Raw genomic sequence first — 20,102 nt, 5'->3', positions numbered from 1 at the left:
TTTCAATGAAACTAAAGTTAGAGAAGCCTGAATAATATTGCTCGTTGTTCTTTGTGTGCTGAATTTCTGAGCAGAGTGAGTTTCATTCTGTTATGGATAGTATAAGATCATTGACACGTGATAAAGGCACTGAGTAAGAAATGTTCTCTGTTGTTCTGACTGACATCCTATTTCTCCAGATAAAACAGAAGATGATGCAGACCGAGAGGCTCAGCTTTTAGAGATGAGGCTGACACTCACTGAAGAAAGGAATGCTGTCATGGTTCCTTCTGCTGGCAGTGGGATTCCTGGAGCTCCAGCAGAGTGGTATGAACATATATGCCATACGCAAGAACAAATGTAGAGATGATGCATGGCCTGTTCCTGACTTGGATTGTTGCCATTTTTCCCTTTCCTTAATCTGGCCTCTGTACGCTGTATAAGCAAAGTTGTTAAAATTAGGCTTCTTGCTTAAATTATTGTTACTGCTGTGTATCTGAAATCCAGAAATTCTATTTAGTAAACGATACTGTTATTGATCAGAGTGTAATTATGACCTACTGAAAAAAACAGAATCAATATTTATTACCACTGCACTTACCATTTTAAAAAATTAGCTAATATGTTAATTACCCAGTTCATTCACTTAAAAGGCTGCTCCGTCATAATAAAACTGCATCTTCAGGAGCATTTTGTTGCGCTCCTGGTTTGAATGCCAAGTCTATTTAGTCAGCAAGTGTTCCACGTAATTTTCTAAACATTAAAAATAGTAAACTACGGTAGACTGAGGTTGCTGTGCTGTAGCAGCTGTGAGTAACGACTGCAGATAAGGAAGCAAGGTTGTTTCACTTCAAACCTCGTCTACAGTTGCTTTCAACTTCCTGAAATTGTTTTTTGAGCAAAGCTCTCTCAGTATTCATTGATGAAATTGAGTGTCATGGAGTTTTAGGCTGAAGTTTGTGAAAGCACGTACTTCTGAGACACAAAAAATGGCAAAAGCTTGTTGGAAACACATCAACTTTTGACATCAAAGTGTCTGACTAGGCTTGAAAACAGTGGAGCTGCAGGAAACTTACTTGAGGAAGGGTCTGTTTTGCACACATTTGCACCAGAGGAAATGTTCAGTATGATTGAAGCACCTTATTTGTTACATAAGACTTAAGCCTGCTCTTGTTCACCATAAAATTCATCAAGTCCAAGTTTGTCATGAGATGACTACAGCCTTTCTTACAGATAAGATTGCAGCCAGCAGTCTTAAAGTCTTTTGTGCTTCATGTTTCATTATTAGTACCTTGTTAACGTTGTGGAGCTTAAAAGTGCTAGGCTATGGAATATTTTGTTTTAAAAACAAACAAAAATGACATCTGTTACCCTTTCTTCCATTATCTGAAAGAAATGCCTTATATGGCAGCTTTGATGCTCAAATATGTATGTTTTACAAGAAAGAGTAAGAACTGTGTATTGTGGCAACATCGATATTAGGGTAGGAACTTGGGGTTTCTGACTCTTACTCTGCTGTCTTCACTGCCGTCACTAATGCAGAGGGGGCTGTATTTATTAAAAGTCTGTGTCAGAGTAAATAAACTTAATTTTGCTATCAGCATTTTAGAGGGAGAAAACATTTCTGAAAGCAGATGTCAAAGGATGTAATAATTGCTAGAGAGCTGGTATAGAAGAAATACCAATTCAGTTGAGTCTCTCTGAATCTGCAACAGTAAATTAAAATAAAGTTGTTTGCAAAGGTTATCAATGGTCTGGCTTAGAATTGCAGCTGTACGGAATGTAATATACTGTGGGCTTGTATCATAAGGTACGTGTGCTGGGTAAATCTGCATTAGTTTAAATGCTCCTATTGTCCCTGTCTTGCATTTTAGGACGCCTGTGCCTGGTATGGAAACTCACATTCCTGTTATTTTCCTTGACTTGAATGGTAAGTGGTTCTTAAAATGACAAAGCACTTTGAAACAAACTTTGTACAACTGATGACATTCTAGAATTTAAGCTAATAAAATGAAGAAATGCCTGGAATAGCAAACAGGTTAATTCAAGAGTGCACGTTTTTCACTGAAAACTATTGTTTGATATTACAGACTACACAGTGTTATATATGGAAGCGGCCATAGGTTTTAATGATCCCAATGTTCTGCAGATATTTAGTAAGTTAAATAGAAATAGTACAGTGAGTAAAGGAGCAAGAGAGTAAATGGCAAAAGTCAGCGTAAAGAAAAAAATATTGTTGGGAAGGTGTCCATGCCTGTGGCAGGGGGTTGGAACTGGATAATCTTTAAGGTACTTTCCAAGTGATTCTGTGAATCTTCTTCCTGAGATCTCACAAGGATAGCACTGATACTGTATCCTTTAACTTTTATTGATTACTTAGAAGAAAATATAGAGTTACTGGTGATAACATCTGCATAGCAAAAAGCATGGCACGATAAACACAGTTTAGTTTAGCTTGAGTATCATTGTATGTTTTTCTTTAAACAATGTATGTTTCCATACATCAAACACAAGGTATGATTCAAACAATGTATTTGTCAGATGCTTCTACCATGGGTGGCAAATTGTAGCTGAGCAAGTAGCAGCCCCAGAGTAGTCCAAGGAGCCAACAGTGCCTCATCAGTTGAGCAAATCCTCATTAAGACGTTTAAAAGAGAGTTAATACTTGCATTAGAAGCATCAGATGAGAGTGGGGAGGTGGCATTCAGCCTGTTGTGAGCAGGCCTTTGCTGCAATGGTTTTGTCACATCAAAAAGCACATTGATAGATCAAATGGCTTAAGAGAGGCACTGGTTAATAATTCATGGTGAGGGACTTGAGCCAGAACAGGTTTAGCTTCTTCTCAAAAACCAAATTAAGAATTTCTTTAATCAAATAGTACTGTATTTGTACCTGTTCAACCAGCACCTCATCTTTAGTTAAAAGAACCCACAACACCTAACTGCTGCCAAGTGAGCAACGTACTTGGTGTGATTGAGCAGTAGTGCTGAAAATAGACCTGTGGGTAAGGAAGGAATGTTTACAGCTGGGGCAGCTTCCTGTACAGCAGAGGACTTAATAAAGAATGCTTGAGTCTGTGTCCCCACATCTTTGAGCACACTTTCTGTGCAGAAATGGGATTCTTTTTGAAGTGGAACAATGCAGGGAGCTTTTCTAAGTAGAGTTTAAGTAGCCGAGTTGGTGATGAAAGCATGAATTCATGCCTTGCCGGATGCTTTCAAGAAGGATAATTGCTTTGTGTCTGCTCACCTTCTGCATCCACTTGTGTTTCTAGCTGATGACTTCAGTTCTCAAGATAACCTTGATGACCCAGAGGCAGGAGGGTGGGATGCTACTCTTGTGGCGGAAGAGGAGGAGGAATTCTTTGAGCTGCAGATTGTGAAGCATCACGACAGTGAAGTAAGAGTGGTACAGACCAGTATATTTAGTTTAGGAGTTTTTTAATTGTTCTTTTAATATATTAAGATGTGGAAATAATGCATCAAAAATGGCATACAAAGGATGCAACACTTATTTCTTACATGATTGGCTTTGTGTTTTCAAGGAATATTTCCTAGGAGTTGAACCATGATTTAAGTAGTAATAAATTTCAAGGATCTTCCTTCATCTAAATCCAAGTATTACAAAGCTTGAGATTCTCAGTTTGTGTTTAAAAAACCAAAATCCCTGAGCAAGTTAGGTTACAGAAGCCCCCAGGCAAAAAAACCCAACAATCTTAACTGTTGCTATGATTAACATGTTTACCTCTGTATTGTAGAAATCAGTACTCTCCATTTTGCCACATGACTCCTAGTTTTAGAGCTTTATGATTTCTGGTTTATAATTTTTGCTATTAGGTTTAGAGTCATGTTTGTTTTCATTTTTTTACCTTAAAACTTTGCTCCTTTCTCTGAAAATTATTTACTTTAATATTCTTAGAGGAGTTTGATTTCTCATGGTTTTGATAGGTTTTTTTTTGTTCTGTATTGTTTATAAAGCCTGGAAAGATGGCTGCCAGGCCATTTTTCTTATGGCTTGAAGATAAACCATTTAAATCTTCAGTAATGCTTATATTTTAATATTCAAGAAGAGAAATTCCAGCTTTTGCTGTGTTGCCAGAAATGTTTCAGCGAAGTTGCTACTCAAATACAGATTGGAGAGTTTGTGTGGTGTAATGGAAGATTCTCACTGCAGTCTCTGTTGCTCTCTGGTTTATCTTAGTAAATTATGCCAAATGGTCCTGTAGCTTTGCATATTTTATAATTTATTCACAGTGATCCTGGGTATTCAAAGATCCTTTTTTTTTTTTCAAGTGGAAACGTTCCAGAGTTTGAGCAAGTTGGCATTTTTAATCCCAACATCTTCACTTGGCAAACTAATTTTGATTTTTAAATGGCCTCTTCTAAAGCACAGGGATTTTTCCTCATAGGGAGTGAAATGGAGAAGCAGACTCTCAAAATTTATGTATTATGTATTTTTGTTAATTATGCTTAATTAATTACAGTTAATTATACACCTAATTATGCTTATTAGAGGATACATTTTTTTCCTTTGCAGGTGAAAGCAGAAGCCTCATGGGATTCCACAGTCCACGACTGTATCCAGCTCAGTAAAGGAACAGCGGCAGATGAAAGAGTTTACCTTATTGTGCGAGCCACTGTCCAGCTCAGCCACCCTGCAGAAATGCAATTAGTGTTACGCAAGCGCATTTGTGTTAATGTATATGGCAGACAGGTATATCTTTTATAATCCTTCAGATGTTCACTCTGCCTCATACTTATCACTGCTCAAGGAGGGGAGTGCTGTTATATTTGTGCAATATGTTGCTGCTATGACTCTTTATTTTCTTATAGCTGCCTTCCTCTGTCCTTGAATGGTAGCACTGTGTTAATGGCATGCATTGAGACTTTAAGCTGCAAAGTAATTTTCATAGTCTCTTACATATTGTGAGTAATAATGTGACTTTTTGAAAGGCTCAGTGATGTCTCTGACCGTGAGGGATTCAGTATTATTTGTATTAAAATCACAGAATCACAGAATTGTTTGGTTGGAAAAGACCTATGATATCATCTAGTCCAACCGCATCTGTCTGCTACTAAACTGTACCCTTGGACACCTCATCTACACATCCTTTAAATACCTCCAGGGGTGGGGACTCAACTACCTCTCCAGGGCGGCCTCTGCCAGTGACTGAAAACCCTTTCAGTGAAGAAATTTTTCCTGGTACCTGATCTGAATCTCCCCTGGCGCAACTTGAAGACATTTCCTCTGCTCCTATCACTTGTTACTTGTGAGAAAAGACCAGCACCCACCTTGCTCCAGCCTCCTTTCAGGCAGTCATAAACACTGATAAGGTCTCTCCTCAGCCTTCTTTTCTCCAGGCTAAACAACCTTAATTCCCTCAGCTGCCTCTTGTAAGGCTTGTTCTCCAGCCCCCTGTCCAGCTTTCTTGCCCTTCTCTGGACACACCTCAACACCTCAATGTCCTTCTTGCAGTGAGTGGCCCAAAACTGAAGACAGGATTCAAGATGCGGCCTCATTAACTATAACATGCTTTATCCCAAATCACTGGAAAAAGTAGAGTTAACTTCTTGTGAGCTTGTAGTTCATGTTTTGCAAAAGCTGTGCATCAGAGGACGCTTGTGTGTTTCCCTGCTCCTATAGTATGTTCACATATTACTGTTAATCATTTCTGTTTATGCATCCTGATATTTAGAGATAAACTGGCAACAGTTGGTGCAGAGGTCCCCTTGTGTAATTTGTCAAAGTTAATCACTCTTGGTCTTTCATGTTTTCCAACTGTCTTGAGCTCTTACAATAACGTCTAGGTGCGAGCAGGTTGTTTGATAAATGGAAAACAGAAGGTTGTCATTCCGTTTGCATTATCGTGTCCTGAAATGTATGTAATCCTTGAGAAAGGTGGTGAGGAAGAGCTTGTTCAGCATTGTCTCAGAATCCAGCTTTCCTTAGTGATGAAAGTGACAAAGCAGAAAGCCTGAATTGTTATTCTGTTTGCACATCTGTAGTTAAAATCTGAACCAAGAGCAGAATAGGTGTAGTCACACCCAGAAATCCCACAGGCAACTTTAAACTGCTGTTAGCGCTAGGAACAGAACTACAGTTCTTGGTGCTGTGATCAGGCAAAAGCTTTTTCTCAGAAAGGGAACAGTGAATTTTTTGTGGTATAAAGTGAAAGAGTGTAGTCAATAGATAAATTGAGCGTGCCAATAATTACAGTTGTATTAAGTCTTCATCAATTCTCTTTTCTACGGATTTAGTCAATGATGTTTTTTACTTCTATTCGACACTGAATCCTTGGCTTTCTTGCTAGGTTTCTGAAAGTCCTCATCAATAACCTTTCCTGGGTGTTCAGCTCAGCAGCATCTTTGAATGACTCATCTCTGCATTAATTCAACAGTCCAGTCCTTAACCCCGCAAGGCGCCAAGTCAGCATAAACAATGACCATGCCCCCTTAAATCATTCTTCATAATGATCTCTTTGGTCAAGAATTTAATGTCTGTACTTGTCAATATTCAAGACAAGTCACCTAGGGCTGTATCAACTGAAAAACCCCACCTCTAGAACTAGCAAATGCTTTGTGTGCTGGTTAAGCAGTCACCTTGCAATGAAGGAAGTTAATCCTTTGTCTCGGTTTAAAACACAGACAAGCAAATGATTTATCTCCAAGTTAGAGTCTTTGACTCTTACATATTTATTGGCTAGTTTTTTTGGTTTGGAAGTCTTTCATTTTAAACTGTATTTACTTCAGTTGAAATATATTAAACCACGGTTTCCTTAAAGCAAGAAATATTTTCCTTTTTTTTTTGGTCTTCCCACAGGGTTTTGCACAGAGTTTCCTCCGAAGAATGTCTCACCGAAGTTCCATTCCTGGCTGTGGTGTCACTTTTGAGATAGTCTCAAATATTCCAGAGGTAAATAAGATATCAGTGTATCTGAAATTGGCCGGGAGCCTCTAACTTTATGATTTTCCCCTTATTTCAGGCATGCTGGCTCTTGCTGCTGCAAGCATTAACTATGGTTCTTACAAAAGATTAAGCATGTTCCTTTACATGCTGTGACTTAGCATGTCAACAACCGGTGTCTTATCAGCATCACTGTGTATTTTGTTGAGTGAGCATCTATTTGCTTGGGTTCTTGAAGGAACATTTTGAAGAGAGAGGAAAAAAGGGGAATAAAGATGAGGTGAAGTGCTTAATGTAGGGATCGTGAGAATATGTAAAAAAATAAAGTGGCTTTTTCTAAGTAATGTCTTTATGCAACTCTTGATTCCTGAGTATGTTCATAGTTAAATGCAAATCCTTTCCTTCCAAACAGATGCTCTATCAGAGCACTTGTAAAAACATTAACACGCGAAGAGCCGAAAGTCTGATTGCTGACAGACTGTCTTTTGTTTTCTGCTGTATTTAGCGCTCTGCAGTGAAATGTTTCTCAAGCAATGTTCTATTTTTTTTCTTGTAAGTCACTTGAAATCTTGTTTTCCTTGGAGGATAAGTAATGCCCCAAATGTATTTAAGGACTTCTTAATTACAAAAATATCTGAATGCAGCCCTTTTGCTAATCAATGACAGTATCTTACTGTGAGACTGTCAAAACTCAAAACAGAAGAGCAATCACCACATATAGCTTGAGATGTCCGTGAAAGTGGTGGGAGCACCCAGGCAGTTTGCATGGCACAAGTTCCTTCAGTGTAATAAAGCATATATTTAGAGATCTCCAGCAAGACATCTGAATCCTATGGTTAAGAGCAAACTATGTTGAATCTATCCTGCGTGTTTTAAAAATGTAGTTTTTCGGGAAGGGTGTGGGAAATTTTTACTTTGTTTTAAAAGGCTGACATTTCATTTTGTCTTCCTAGGATGCCCAAGGAGCTGAGGAGCGGGAGGCACTAGCCAGAATGGCAGCAAATGTTGAAGATGCAGCTTCAGCTGACTCGGAAGCCTATATTGAGAAGTACTTGCGGAGTGTGCTGGCTGTGGAGAACATTCTCACCTTGGATCGTCTGCGCCAGGTCTGTTTTTAAGGCTGTAGCAGACAGTAGAGCATGTGCTTACTGAGAACAGCGTGTGATGATGCAAATGTTCTCAGAAGTGCATGCAATGGCTAACAAACCAAAACCACCACTTCAGTGCATTCCCCAGCCCTACAAAGTATGTGTGTGGCAAGCATCCAAAGAAGTAAATGTAGCTGTCTTTACAGAGACGTTCTCACCTGCAATATGGATAGATGGGAGCTTTATATCAAATGCACTCTTATGGAATCTGTTTGTTTGTTGTTAAGACATGCATTGCTAATTATGGTTCAGAAAAAGTAGTTGTGTGGCATTAGCCTTTGGTTTCTGAAGCTTGGGCTTTAGTAATTTTCTGAAGTTGCTAGTGGAATTCTTGTCATTTTGCCCTTATTCTACCTTGAAGTAACCCAACCCGTTCTGTCAATAAAGAAGATATAGATTGCTTTAATCGTAAATACTGCTACTTGATCTGTTTACCAGGAAAAATACAAGAGAGAGAAAACTTTATTGAAAATTGTTCTTCTGGATGTAAATTATGCAAGTACAAAGGAGAGTTATGCAAAGCAAGCCATAGTATGTGCCTGCCCACTATAAATTAATAGTCAAGTGTGATGCACTAAGTATGGAAAGCAAGTTCCGTGACTTTAATTAGTCTAAAGTATTAGAATAGCAGCCGAGTTAGGAAAGGGAAAATTAGCCTTCACATCTGTAACAGTCATGTCCTAGAATCAAAACTACTTGTAAAATCCTATGTGTACCACTCAGCAAAATACTAGATGTTAAAAGTTTATCCACTCTTTCCTAGCCATGCTATGCACAAGTTTTAGGCTACAGTAGACTTTACAGATGGGAGCATATGCAGTAAGGCTACTTAGAAACCTTTTCTTGTATAGACAAAAATATCTTGGGATGGTTGGAGCTTAGATGCTCGCAAAACATGCATACATTCTTTGTTTTGCTTCTCTGTGATTGGCAGGAAGTGGCTGTGAAAGAGCAGCTAATGGGAAAAGGGAAATTGTACCGCAGGAGCCTGAGCTCTCCCAATGTGAACCGGGTGAGTATTCCTCGCTGGTGTCTGCAGCATGTTGAGGGCAGCAGGTCCAGTCTTTCAATTACTGTTCCCTGTGATGCCAGAGTCATAGACCATAGCAATAAATTTCCTTCCATTTGACCCTTCTGTTTCTCTGTACTATTTGTGAGCATGGGAATTGCTAAGCGGACACAAAATCTGAACATATTCATGCTTTCACCACACAGGCTGGTGTGCTTGTAAGCATCCCTATAAATCCAGCCTATCTGAAAAAGCAATGTAGAAAGACCTGCCTTCTTTTTTTTTCTGAACACTGGAGGTTTTTTAATCCAGCTGTCAAGTTGAAGTTTTCTTTTCTTTAGAAGATTGAAAGCAAATTACACGTATTCACTGAACTTAAACTTCGTAACAGTGTTATAGGGACCTTGTCTTTTCCTGTTTAGTGTGTAAGAAAAATCAGACTTATGTTATCCAAAATTTGGAATTAAATGCTTTAGTAGAGTTGGTAATCAAACTTGTCAGATGCTGGCTTCTTCCAGGTCAATAATTGGGATGTCACCTTCTATCTCTTGGATTTCAGTTCTGCTTTAACAGCAGATTTCTTTTCACCCTTCCTCATGTTTGTATCAGTTGCTTATGTTTTTGTTAAGAAATAATTCTGATTGCCTTAATTGTTTCAGCTTTCTGGAAGCCGCCAAGATTTAGCACCCCCTTATAACCTGAGCAGTAACCGGGTAAGTACCTGAAGGTCTCCTGGGAAACCTGCAGAAAAATGGTAGCTGTGGTTACTGCACTATTCCAATTAACAAGGGCATGAGTGGGAAGTGTCTGTAAAAGATGGGGCACACTCGTGTATTTCCTTGTATCCTTGAGACTGCTCCTAGGGCATACAAGCTTTGAATGTGCTACATTAGACCTCTCTGGGAGAGTTCCCAGGGCTTCATCAGTCACATAGCACTGCTGCCGGCTGCTGTGGGATGTACCGTGGCAGACCTGAGTTGAGCAGACAAGATTAAATGTAGCCATCCATCACACAGCACTTGTCAGGGGACATTTTCTCCTTGCTAAGCTTCAGAGCTCTTCCAAAGCTTTTACCTGGGTGGAGGCAAAGCTCTGGGGTAAGGGACAAATTTGGGTTTATATGTAAGTTCAGGTCCACCTCTAGGACAGAATAGAGGCCTGTTAAGAGAGTGTCTGACCTTCAGAGGGAAACCAGCAGTCTTAAGCTTGCAGTGTGTGATAATTCAACCCATTACCCTCCTTAAATATAACAGTATAGATCAAAGGTATTTCTTTAAAAAGTGAAAGATTACATTTAAACCTATTTTCCAAAACCTAGATAAACTGAAGGGTCTTCTCCTGATAGATATTCTGCCAGCAAGCGGGTAGTCATTTTAAAAGGGAGAATCTAGTGGTGACAAGGCATTTTAATGCATAATGTCGTTGCACAGAATAATAGAATTTTGATGTAGTGCGCTAGCAATGCTTGCAAAATCTGCTACATCTGATCCACATAGAGAATGCTAAAATATGTGCAGGTGATAAAGTGCTTATAGCAACTTCTATTTGGAGAGAACTGTGGGATGTTTCAATATTGGAAGGTTTTAAAGCAAAAATTAAAGGCTAGAGTTCTTAACGATTTCTGTTTTTCTCCTCCCTTCCCCTCGGTGATTTCTCTCATTGCATGTTTCAGAGTCCAAAGGTCCCAGCAGAGGTAACGCATTAGGTCCACCTAATGAGTGGGATAATAATTTTATCTCACTATAAAGTTTATTTAGTTCACTTAAACGCTTTTACTTTCTGCTTTGAAGGTGCTGCAAGTGGTGTCTCGTGTGCATAGTACATAGCAAATGAGTTTTTCCATTGAAAAGCCTGTCATTAATACAGTGTAAAACTGGTACAAATGAGAGAAGTTTCTCCTTCTTGGGTGCATCTTATGGTTTGTTATAGAGCTATAGCTATTTAATGCCGTTTCTCACAGTTCTTTGGACAGGGAGAAGTTATTTCAGAGATGACCTCATCTTGGCTGAAAAAAAAGATAGACATGAACGAAGCAAATATGTGCCACTCATGTGTATTAGCCTGGAGAGGAGGGAAACGTCGAGAGTTTCTTCCAAATCTTTCTCAGGCTTTTTGGCTTCAGATAATTCAGTGTTAACAACTCCTGATTTCTATGAAAGAATGACTTAAAATTGATACTGGGCCAATGGAAAACATGTTTATCCTTAGTGTCACATTCACACTCTCGGAGGAGTGACTGTTTGCCCCCTTAGTTGTGCCAAGCTTTGTTTAACCAGAGTCAACGAGTAGTGCTTTGCATGGGGCTCTGCAGCTCCTCACCGTGGTTGATGTAGCCGCTGACTAATGCCCTGTGCCACCCTAACATGGGGCTGAGATTGCATTTCTCACCTCCTTGCTTGCAGCATGCTTCGCTTCAAGGCACTTGTTACTCAGGACACTCCCCTCTTAGGGTTTTCTGATTTCAAATAGATCTTTTGTTCAGTTTCCTTGGGGGGAAGGGAGATGAATGAGAGCGTTTGTAATCACAGTGAAGTGTTAAACAAACCCTTAAATGTTCCTGTAGCACACAGAAGCCACCAAGCACGCTGGTGGTATCAGTCCTATCTACTACCTTTGCATAAAGGATCTGAGAATGGCTTGATATGCAGAGTTTCAGCTAAGTAAGATCTCTGTCAGTTTTAATTTCTCTGCAGAGAAATTAAGTGAAAAAGAAGTCTTCATCACTGTTTTACGAGGAATTTGGGTTTTTTTACAGGTGACTGTAATAAACTAATCTCGAACATGTGGTTTATTATAGTGTAAGGAACATGAGTCACAGGATAGTAACGGCGTCCTGAGTGGGGTGTAGAACTAATGTCATGCTCACATACTTTAATATTGGTGGAAGCCCTTGGCACGTTTCAGAACAACCCTCTCCACACGTTTCAGAATGTACCTCTCCTTAACTTTTATTTCACTACTTCATTTTTCTCTCTAATTTTAACATTATTATTCCTTACATTCCTGTTATCTTTACCATGGAGTTTGAGCTTAGTGGAAAGGGTTCTTGAGTCTCATTCCTGTATGCAAAGCCTTGTTCATACTGGTAAAACTATGAATGTGGAGTCTGCTGGATCCTTCAGCACTATGAATAGCCAGGACTCACTCTCCTGTAAACAAGAATATTAAACAAGTTAGAGTAAGAAGTAAAGATGGTGTTGGTGCAACTGAAATGGGCAGATCAGGAGTTTCCAGAATTAGAACCCAGATTCATTTTGCAGCCATAGCTGTATCTTTGTTTTTTAAACATCGCCATGAGAATCTAGAGGAGCCCTTCTCCAAGCCTGGAGCAGTGGAGTGGCTTTGGCACATTGTGAAAAAACATTGAAGAATATCTCTGTACTGAAACCACAGAGAGCTTCTAAAGAGCAGGATGACTCTCACGTGGAGATAGGTATTCAGGTGAAATATTTGTCGCTGCTGAGATTTTTTTAATAGTAACCCGTAAGATTAAGCTACCTAACTGGCTGAGAAGGCAAGGAGATGCTTTCTAAATGTATTTCAGAGCACAGTCTTATAGGTGTTTCATATTTAATTAACAGGACTGCATTTGGTCTCACCTCTAAGTCATATCTGCTTGCTTAAATGAGAAGGGAGTAATCCTGTTATCAGTACAGATATGGTTAGAGGAGAGTGAGATAAATTTTATTTCAGCTTGCACATCAGCATATCATGGAATCATAGAATTGTTTGGTTGGAAAATGCCTTTGAGATCATTGAGACCAACTGTACCTGTCCACTAGTAAACCAGATCCCTGAGCACCTCATCTACCCACCTTTTAAACCTCTCCAGGAACAGTGACTCAACCACCTCCCTGGGCAGCCTCTGCCAGTGCCTGAGAACGCTTTTAGTGAAGATTTTTTTCCTGCTGTCTAATCTGAAACTCCCCTGGCGCAGCTTGAGGCCATTTCCTCTCGTCCTGTCACCTGTCAGGTGGTGCAGGAGTATAGAGTCTCTTAGTGGTGGTAAAGAATACAGAGCTGGATTTTCACATTCCAGGGTGTTTGCATTGGAAGTTTAAAAATGCAGTTGACTTAAACTGAATGAATCAGATACATAAAGAATGGAAGCACCTCTGACTTGCTTTAGATTTCATCTTGAGACTATAATCGCATACTAATGACGGATGTCATGAGTTGTTCTTAAAACACCTTTGCACAGTAGCCATTCTGTCTTTGACAGTCATCCTTCCTGTCCCAAAGATCTAGTATCTGAAAAACCTTGTATGCAAAAGCCAAGTAAGACAAGACTGTGCCCCTTAACCTTCAGGTTTTACCGGGAATGAGTGTTTTTTCATCAGACTGGGACCAGGTAAATGAATTTGGATAATCTTGCTGTTCATGAGAACAAGTGCCTTGTGTCCAGCTGCATGCTTGTACTTAAGTGCTACATGGTCACCTTTTCCTAAACCTTTTCTGAACTGCTGAAATAATAAAACGCAAGAACTATTCATTTCTTTTACCCAGTGGCAGCATTTTAATGGTCTGTCAGCTTCAAGAAAAGAATTGTCAGGTAAAGCCTACAAATGACTTAGGTAGCAATCACCCAGATTTGCTCTAAAGTTTTTGTGTGTGTTGGTGCTGACCTGAAATAGAGTTCCCTGATGTTTTTCGTGGAGGATGTGTGAAAGAAGGGAAGGCAGAGGAGAAGAAGGAGAAATATAAAACACTTTATAAGTGGCTCTGTATCAAAATACATCAAGGGATATGTGTTCTTCCAGTGGCTATTTTTGATTTGTTAAATTAAGTCGCTTGACCTCTGTTTGGTCACTTGGCAGAGACCAAATATATTCATGAAATGATGGCTCTTCTGGACAAATGATTTACAAGCTTCCTTCCTTTCTCTTGCCACCCTTCTTGATAGAGGAAAGATTCACAGTGCCTAAATAATACCGGTTGCTCAGACTTAAAGTTTAAGTATTTCTGTTAGTGAATGCACAAAGCAATCATGTGAGAGTGCTCTATAACATGCGTAGGTGAAAGTTGAGAACTTCATCAAGTTAATATAGTTAATAATTCTATTTTTTCTTTTTGTGAGATTGAGATGGGTTATTGTTCAATCCAGTTTAGTAAAATCAATTGTTCGTGGAGTACCTTTTGCCTCTGCAGATTCTTCACATGATAGTTGACCCTTTCAGTTCCCATCAGTATTTTCTTTTTCAAGTATTTTTCCTCCTGTTACCCTGATTTACCTACTTTTTGATGGTTTGCTGTGGTCTCAGAGTTGAGGCTCACATGGCCCCTAACAAATCTGAACTTTAGTCTAAAACAGTGATCTTTCCACTCCAAAGCAAGTGTTATTTAAAAACCCAACACACTTCAAGTACATGGCCAGACAAATCCCATTCTCAAGTGCATATTCCTGTTCTCGGACCTCCATTTTATTGAACTTGGCAAAATGTAGAACATTGAATTAAAATTAAGTAGAAATTGTGGTCATCCCTAATATTGAGGCTGAAACAAAATTTCCTGAAGATCCTAAGAAAAAAGTTTTTCCTAAGGAAAAAGTCAATAAATCTTGCCATTCTCTCTGTGCAGGATGAATATTCTGAAAGTGTTTTGCTCTGTTTCTTACCTACTTTGGGTTTTGAATCATCCAAACACATCTAGAAAGTGAGAAACTTGCCTGAAATTAATTTTGTTGGAACAGTCAGTGAAGGACACTTCTGGCTTAAATTCTGATCAGAAAATTATTTGGTTGCGCCTTGCCTGCATTGAGGTCTTCTTTGCCTCAGTCTTTAGTAGTAAGGAAAGTTGTTCCCTATGTGTACATACCCAGGAGTTAGAGGAGCAGAACAAAGCTCCCATGTTCCAAGAGGAGGTAGTTAGAGACTTACTTGCCCAATTAGACACTCATAAGTCTATGGGACCGGATGGGATCCATCCAAGAGTATTGAGGGAGCTGGCAGACGTGCTTGCCAAACCCTTTTCCATCACCTTCCAGCAGTCCTGGCTGACTGGGGAAGTTCCACTTGACTGGAGGCTGGCTGATGTTATTCCCATCTACAAGAAGGGTCGGAGGGAGGACCCAGGAAAATACAGGCCTGTCAGTCTGACCTCAGTGCTGGGGAATGTCATGGAACAGGTGAACTTGAGTGCTATCATGAAGCACATGCAAGAGAACCGGGTGATCAGGCCCAGTCAGCACAGGTTCACGAAAGGCAAGTCTTGCCAAACTAACCTGATCGCCTTCTATGACAAAGTGACCCGCCTACTGGATGAGGGAAAGGCTGTGGATGTAGTCTTGATGGATTTCAGTAAAGCCTTTTACACAGTTTCTCATAGCATTCTGCTTAGGAAACTGTCAGCCTCTGGCCTGGACAGGCGCACACTCTCCTAGGTGAAAAACTGGTTGGATGGCCGGGCCCAAAGAGTTGTGGTAAATGGAGTTAACTCCAGCTGGAGGCCGGTCACAAGTGGTATCCCCCAGGGCTCAGTGCTGGGTCCAGCCCTGTTCAATGTCTGAGGTTCAGGCTGGATATCAAAAAAAAAAATTTCGCAGAAGGGGTCATTGGGCACTGGCAGAGACTGACCAGGGAGGTGGTGGAGTCACCATCTCTGGAGGTATTTAAAAGACAAGTGGATGAGATACTCAGGGGCATGGTTTAGTGGTTGATAGGAATGGTTGAACTTGATGATTCAGGAGGTCTTTTCCAACCTAGTGATTCTGTGAGTCAGTGTTCGAGTAAGCTAGAAAACTTCCCTGTAATGGTCTTCCTGTTTCATATGTCTTTCTACTCTCCAGAAGCACTTATTCTTGCCCTGTAGATAGAACTATTAAGACATGTATTTTTGTCCATTAGTCCTTAGTAAGTAGATCATTATCCTATGATCCAAAAGTAACACTACTCAAACGTCATTCTGTCCTGCAAAAAAGAAGCCTTGAGATGCTTTGCATCCCTCCAGAGTTCCTTTTTCTTGACCTAATACCAATATAAAATCATGGAAGGGTTTGGGTGGGAAGGGACCACAAAGCCCATCCAGTTCAAACCACCGTGCCATGGGCAGGGACATCTCCCACTGGATCAGGTTACTCGAAGCCCCATCCCACCTGGCCTTGAACACTTCCAGGGATGGGGCAACCACAATGTCTCTGGGCAACCTGGGCCAGGGCCTCACCACGCTCACAGGAAAACATTTCACCTAAATCTCACCTCTTTCAGTTTAAAACCATTCTTCCATGTCCTATTCCTGATCAAGAGCCCCTCCCCAGCTTTCCTGTAGCCCCTTTCAGTACTGGAAGGCTTCTATAAAGTCTCTCCAGAGCCTTCTCTTCTCTAGGCTGAACAAGCCCAGTTCTCTCAGCCTGTCTTCTTATGGACGGCTCATAGCAGACCAGAACAGAAAGCAACAAAACCAAACAGTATTTCAGTATTGTTTGTCTCGTTACGACTTCCCACCAGATAGTCTTCTTTTTTTAAGCTCCTTCAGCACCACTGAGTTGGTGCATCCAAAAAATACTGAATTACACTGAGATACTTGCCCCACCTGGGTAGGGTATGAACTCTTTTCTTGTGTTTTGGCTCTTCTGCAAACTAACCTGTCAGTGGGAGCCAGAAAAGGAGACTTTGGGAAACGCTTGAACATAGTCTGAAGTCATTGGCTGTTTCCATGCTGGTTTTTGGTGTCTGCTGCGGTGTGTGAAATGATCAAAATGTCAGGATAAGGAAGCAGTCTCCGAAGCAGAAGTTTGAATGTAATGTGGGGCCACACTGCACGTGGTGGAAAGAAAACCTGCACCAGTGAAATCACAAGAAAGTAAAAGCCTGTGTAAGAGTTTCTGGGGAGAGGTATAGGAAAGAGAAGCATTTTGTAGGAAGAATTTTCTAGACTAAGCCTGGCTTTTTGATGTGTGTAAGAAACAAATGAGCTACAGGTGAAAGATAATGCTGGAGTTGGGGGCTTAATGTATGGGTAGAACAGCTCTGTCATCTGCAGTGGTAGGGCAGGAAACTTTCAAGAAGGGCTTAAACACCAAAGTTCTCAAAAGTACAAGACTAAACAAATGCCTGGTGTTACTGCGAGTCCCAGCCTGCGTTACATCAGTTTTAACATTCAGGATAGCTGCCTCCAGTCCACCTAGACACCAATTAGTCTTTAGGTATCCTGAGCATTACTTCAGAGGAAAAACACCAGTTGTCTCTACAGCTGATAATACAGATGTTAGCTGGTAGAGGTCTGCAGACGGGTGCTGCTCTGTGAACGTGCAAGTTACTTGCTATTCAAAGCAGGAGAGCTTCTGTGGGACTAACTTATAGATCCAAATGGAAACGATTTTTGCTCTGGGCTGCTCAGTGTGACCTTCAACCCATTGGAGAAATCTATTCCTCCTATCCTGGCTTATTTATTATTTGTGAAACATTCATGACTTCAAGTTACAGTTAAGATTAGTTTAGCTGCCTGTCATTTTTCTGTTCAAGGTCAGATTATTTCCTTGCATCCAACAGTGTGAAGCTTCTTGAAAAAGTGCATTTCCCCCTGCCTCTTCCCCCAGGATGTAGCAGTTCCATCCATGCTTTGTGACTCCTTTCTAGTATGTTTGCTGTACCATCTCATTGTAAAAATATTTCTCTTTCTGTTATGTCTTTTAAAAGAACAAGATTCGGGTACAGATGCAATATAATCCCAACAAGTGCAGATATTGTACCAACCGTAGTGTAACTATTTACCAGAAGTGGGATCAGACTTCAGTTTGAATTGGTTTGGCTGCGGCATTCTGTCCTCTTACAGAAACCTCTGTTTTGAAGTCTGAAAGAGTGAAACTTCACAAGCTTGTCATCCTGAGGGCTCTATGCTACCTGAACAGAACAGCACTTTTCCACGAGATATGGATACTTCTTGTAGCGGTTGAGATCAGTTTTGTATGACCAATGGACATTGAATTCCCTTAAAGTCTCCTGTAAATTAAGTAAATTAGTACCATATAGCTTTATTAGAGCCTACTCTTCGGCAGTGCAAAGGAGTTGCATTGGCAGGCATTCCAGGTGCACCAATATCAGAAATCTGCAGGACAACCACATGGATTTCAGTGCCTACCCTTCAGCTGTGCACGCTTAACTTGGTGCTCAGTTTGCAAAATACTGTCTGCTATCAACATGAAACTATACTGTCTTGTATCAACAGAGAGACCCTTTGGCCAGCCACTTACTGTAATCATTACAGACAAATCTTTGAATGATTTTACATACCAGGATGACACAGTTTGGAAAAAAATACTTTCTCATTGAGCCAGTTTCTGAGCCCTAAGGTTGGGGTGAAAGATGCAACACAGTGGACATTTTATAAAAGCGAGAGAAATCACACCCTGCATGCAGAACAGTGTGTACCTCCTTTGGAATCCACATGAGAACCCAACTAAAGAATCCTTGGGAAGGCAAATGGCCTACTGCTTTCTCAGTTGCTGTTTCTTCCTATATCATCTACGCTTGGGCTTTTGCAGGTCTGAAAATCACTTTGGTTCATCTTCCCCAACCATATGAAAACTCTAACCTGTCTTGTCTTACCTGGAGCCAAGAAAAAGGATGTTTGCATCTTGTTATTGTGTACTCCATCTCTCTCTTTTCCATGCTGTTAGAAAACTAGTGCTACCACAATTCTTTCTCTTGATCTGATCTGCTCATCCATTACCTGACCCTAGGCACTAATGTCCAGCCTTTAGGTCTAAGGTCCTATTTCTTTTCTTATTCAGAGCTCTGTCTGTCCTCACCCCTTCTCTTTGAGAGACTTAGAATCATAGAATGTTTTGGATCGCAAGGGACCTTAAAGATCATCTAGTTGCAACCCCCTGCCATAGGGGAACTTTATTGATGGTTGCTTCCAGAGTGGATACACAAAATATTTGAGAATTTTGGGCAAGACAATACTATTTTAGTTTCACCTGGTTGTAGTGTACTCAACTTACAAAACACAGCTGCACAATTGAGTGAAATATTATAGCTTTAAGGTCTATTAAGTAGCTTTTTTATGTGCCTTGATGCTGATGGGAGCTGAGGGTGCTTATCTTTGCAGAACTGGGTATTTCAACAGAAAGTGCCTCTGGGAAGGGTCTTTCCTCAGCTCTGTGCATTCTGAGCTTTGCAAGGGGGCTCTGCAGGCTGGCATGGTATGTAAGTATTCCTGTACTCTTGCTGGTGTGCTAACTTTGAAAAATACAACTTCTTGTTTTCCTTAGGGCCGATGGGAGAGTCAGCAAGATGTATCCCAAGGTGCCACAAATTCCAGTAGAGGGATTAGTCCATCTCGTACCTCTCTGCCAGGCTCTGGACAGCAAAACCACTCTCCAGATCCAGGTAAGGGCTTTCCTAAAGGTAAGACAACTTTCCTTAAAATGAGGTGAAGATACCGCAGCTCCTGAATGTCAGGTAAAGCTGAGCTGCTTTCAGAAATGCAGAGAAATTTCTTCTCCAGAGCAATGTCCATGCAGTTCCTTCTGTGTGAATGTTTAGCGGTTGTGGTGAAGCTGCTCAGACTCTAGGCCGCTCTAACCAGCCCCTTCATGATATCTGAGGCTAGTTCTGCCAAGAGGTAAATAATGCATCTGAAGTTATCTGACGATGCAGTCTTGACCTCAGTAGTGCAATTTCTAAAGTGAAAAGTTAGCTGGGCTCAGAACATGCTATCCATTACATGAGCAAAACAGCAGAGACAGTAACATTGCTAATGTTTTAGACTGGATGGATATTTTGCAGCTGAAGTGCCTAATACGTAACTGAGAGTGCAGAGGTATGTAGTAGTGATGCTTTGTATGGCTGCCTAGGTATTTAGGGGGGTTGGTTTTGTTTGGGGGTTTTTCCTTCCTCCAAAGCATAACTATTTTCATGTTTTAATTTTTCCAACAGGTATTGGTAGTCTTGCTGCATCCTACCTGAATCCTGTTAAGTCCTTTGTGCCTCAGATGCCAAAGCTGCTGAAGTCTCTCTTTCCTGTTAGAGATGACAAAAAAGGACGGCAGGCCTCTCCTCTTGCACAGCAGGTAAAATATTAAATCAAAGAAGCTTGCAGTAATATTGGTGAGTGCTGTTGGA

At 40.6% G+C, this 20,102-nt stretch overlaps 1 protein-coding gene across 1 annotated transcript in view; it reads left to right on the top strand.

Moving 5' to 3' along the window:
• KIF13B (kinesin family member 13B) overlaps positions 1-20,102 on the top strand; it is a 142,918-nt gene that overhangs the window by 103,395 nt on the left and 19,421 nt on the right. The window contains exons 28-37 of the mRNA XM_054062336.1: positions 180-306; positions 1,854-1,909; positions 3,254-3,378; positions 4,516-4,692; positions 6,799-6,891; positions 7,836-7,988; positions 8,965-9,042; positions 9,699-9,752; positions 19,250-19,367; positions 19,917-20,050. Of these exons, the coding sequence (XP_053918311.1) occupies positions 180-306; positions 1,854-1,909; positions 3,254-3,378; positions 4,516-4,692; positions 6,799-6,891; positions 7,836-7,988; positions 8,965-9,042; positions 9,699-9,752; positions 19,250-19,367; positions 19,917-20,050 (1,115 nt within the window). The remainder of the gene's footprint in view (positions 1-179; positions 307-1,853; positions 1,910-3,253; positions 3,379-4,515; positions 4,693-6,798; positions 6,892-7,835; positions 7,989-8,964; positions 9,043-9,698; positions 9,753-19,249; positions 19,368-19,916; positions 20,051-20,102) is intronic.

This window comes from Cuculus canorus, chromosome 3 (genome assembly GCF_017976375.1).
Source record: "Cuculus canorus isolate bCucCan1 chromosome 3, bCucCan1.pri, whole genome shotgun sequence".
Taxonomy (NCBI): domain Eukaryota; kingdom Metazoa; phylum Chordata; class Aves; order Cuculiformes; family Cuculidae; genus Cuculus; species Cuculus canorus.
Note: the sequence above shows the minus strand (reverse complement) of the source record. Positions and strands in the feature narration are given on the sequence as shown.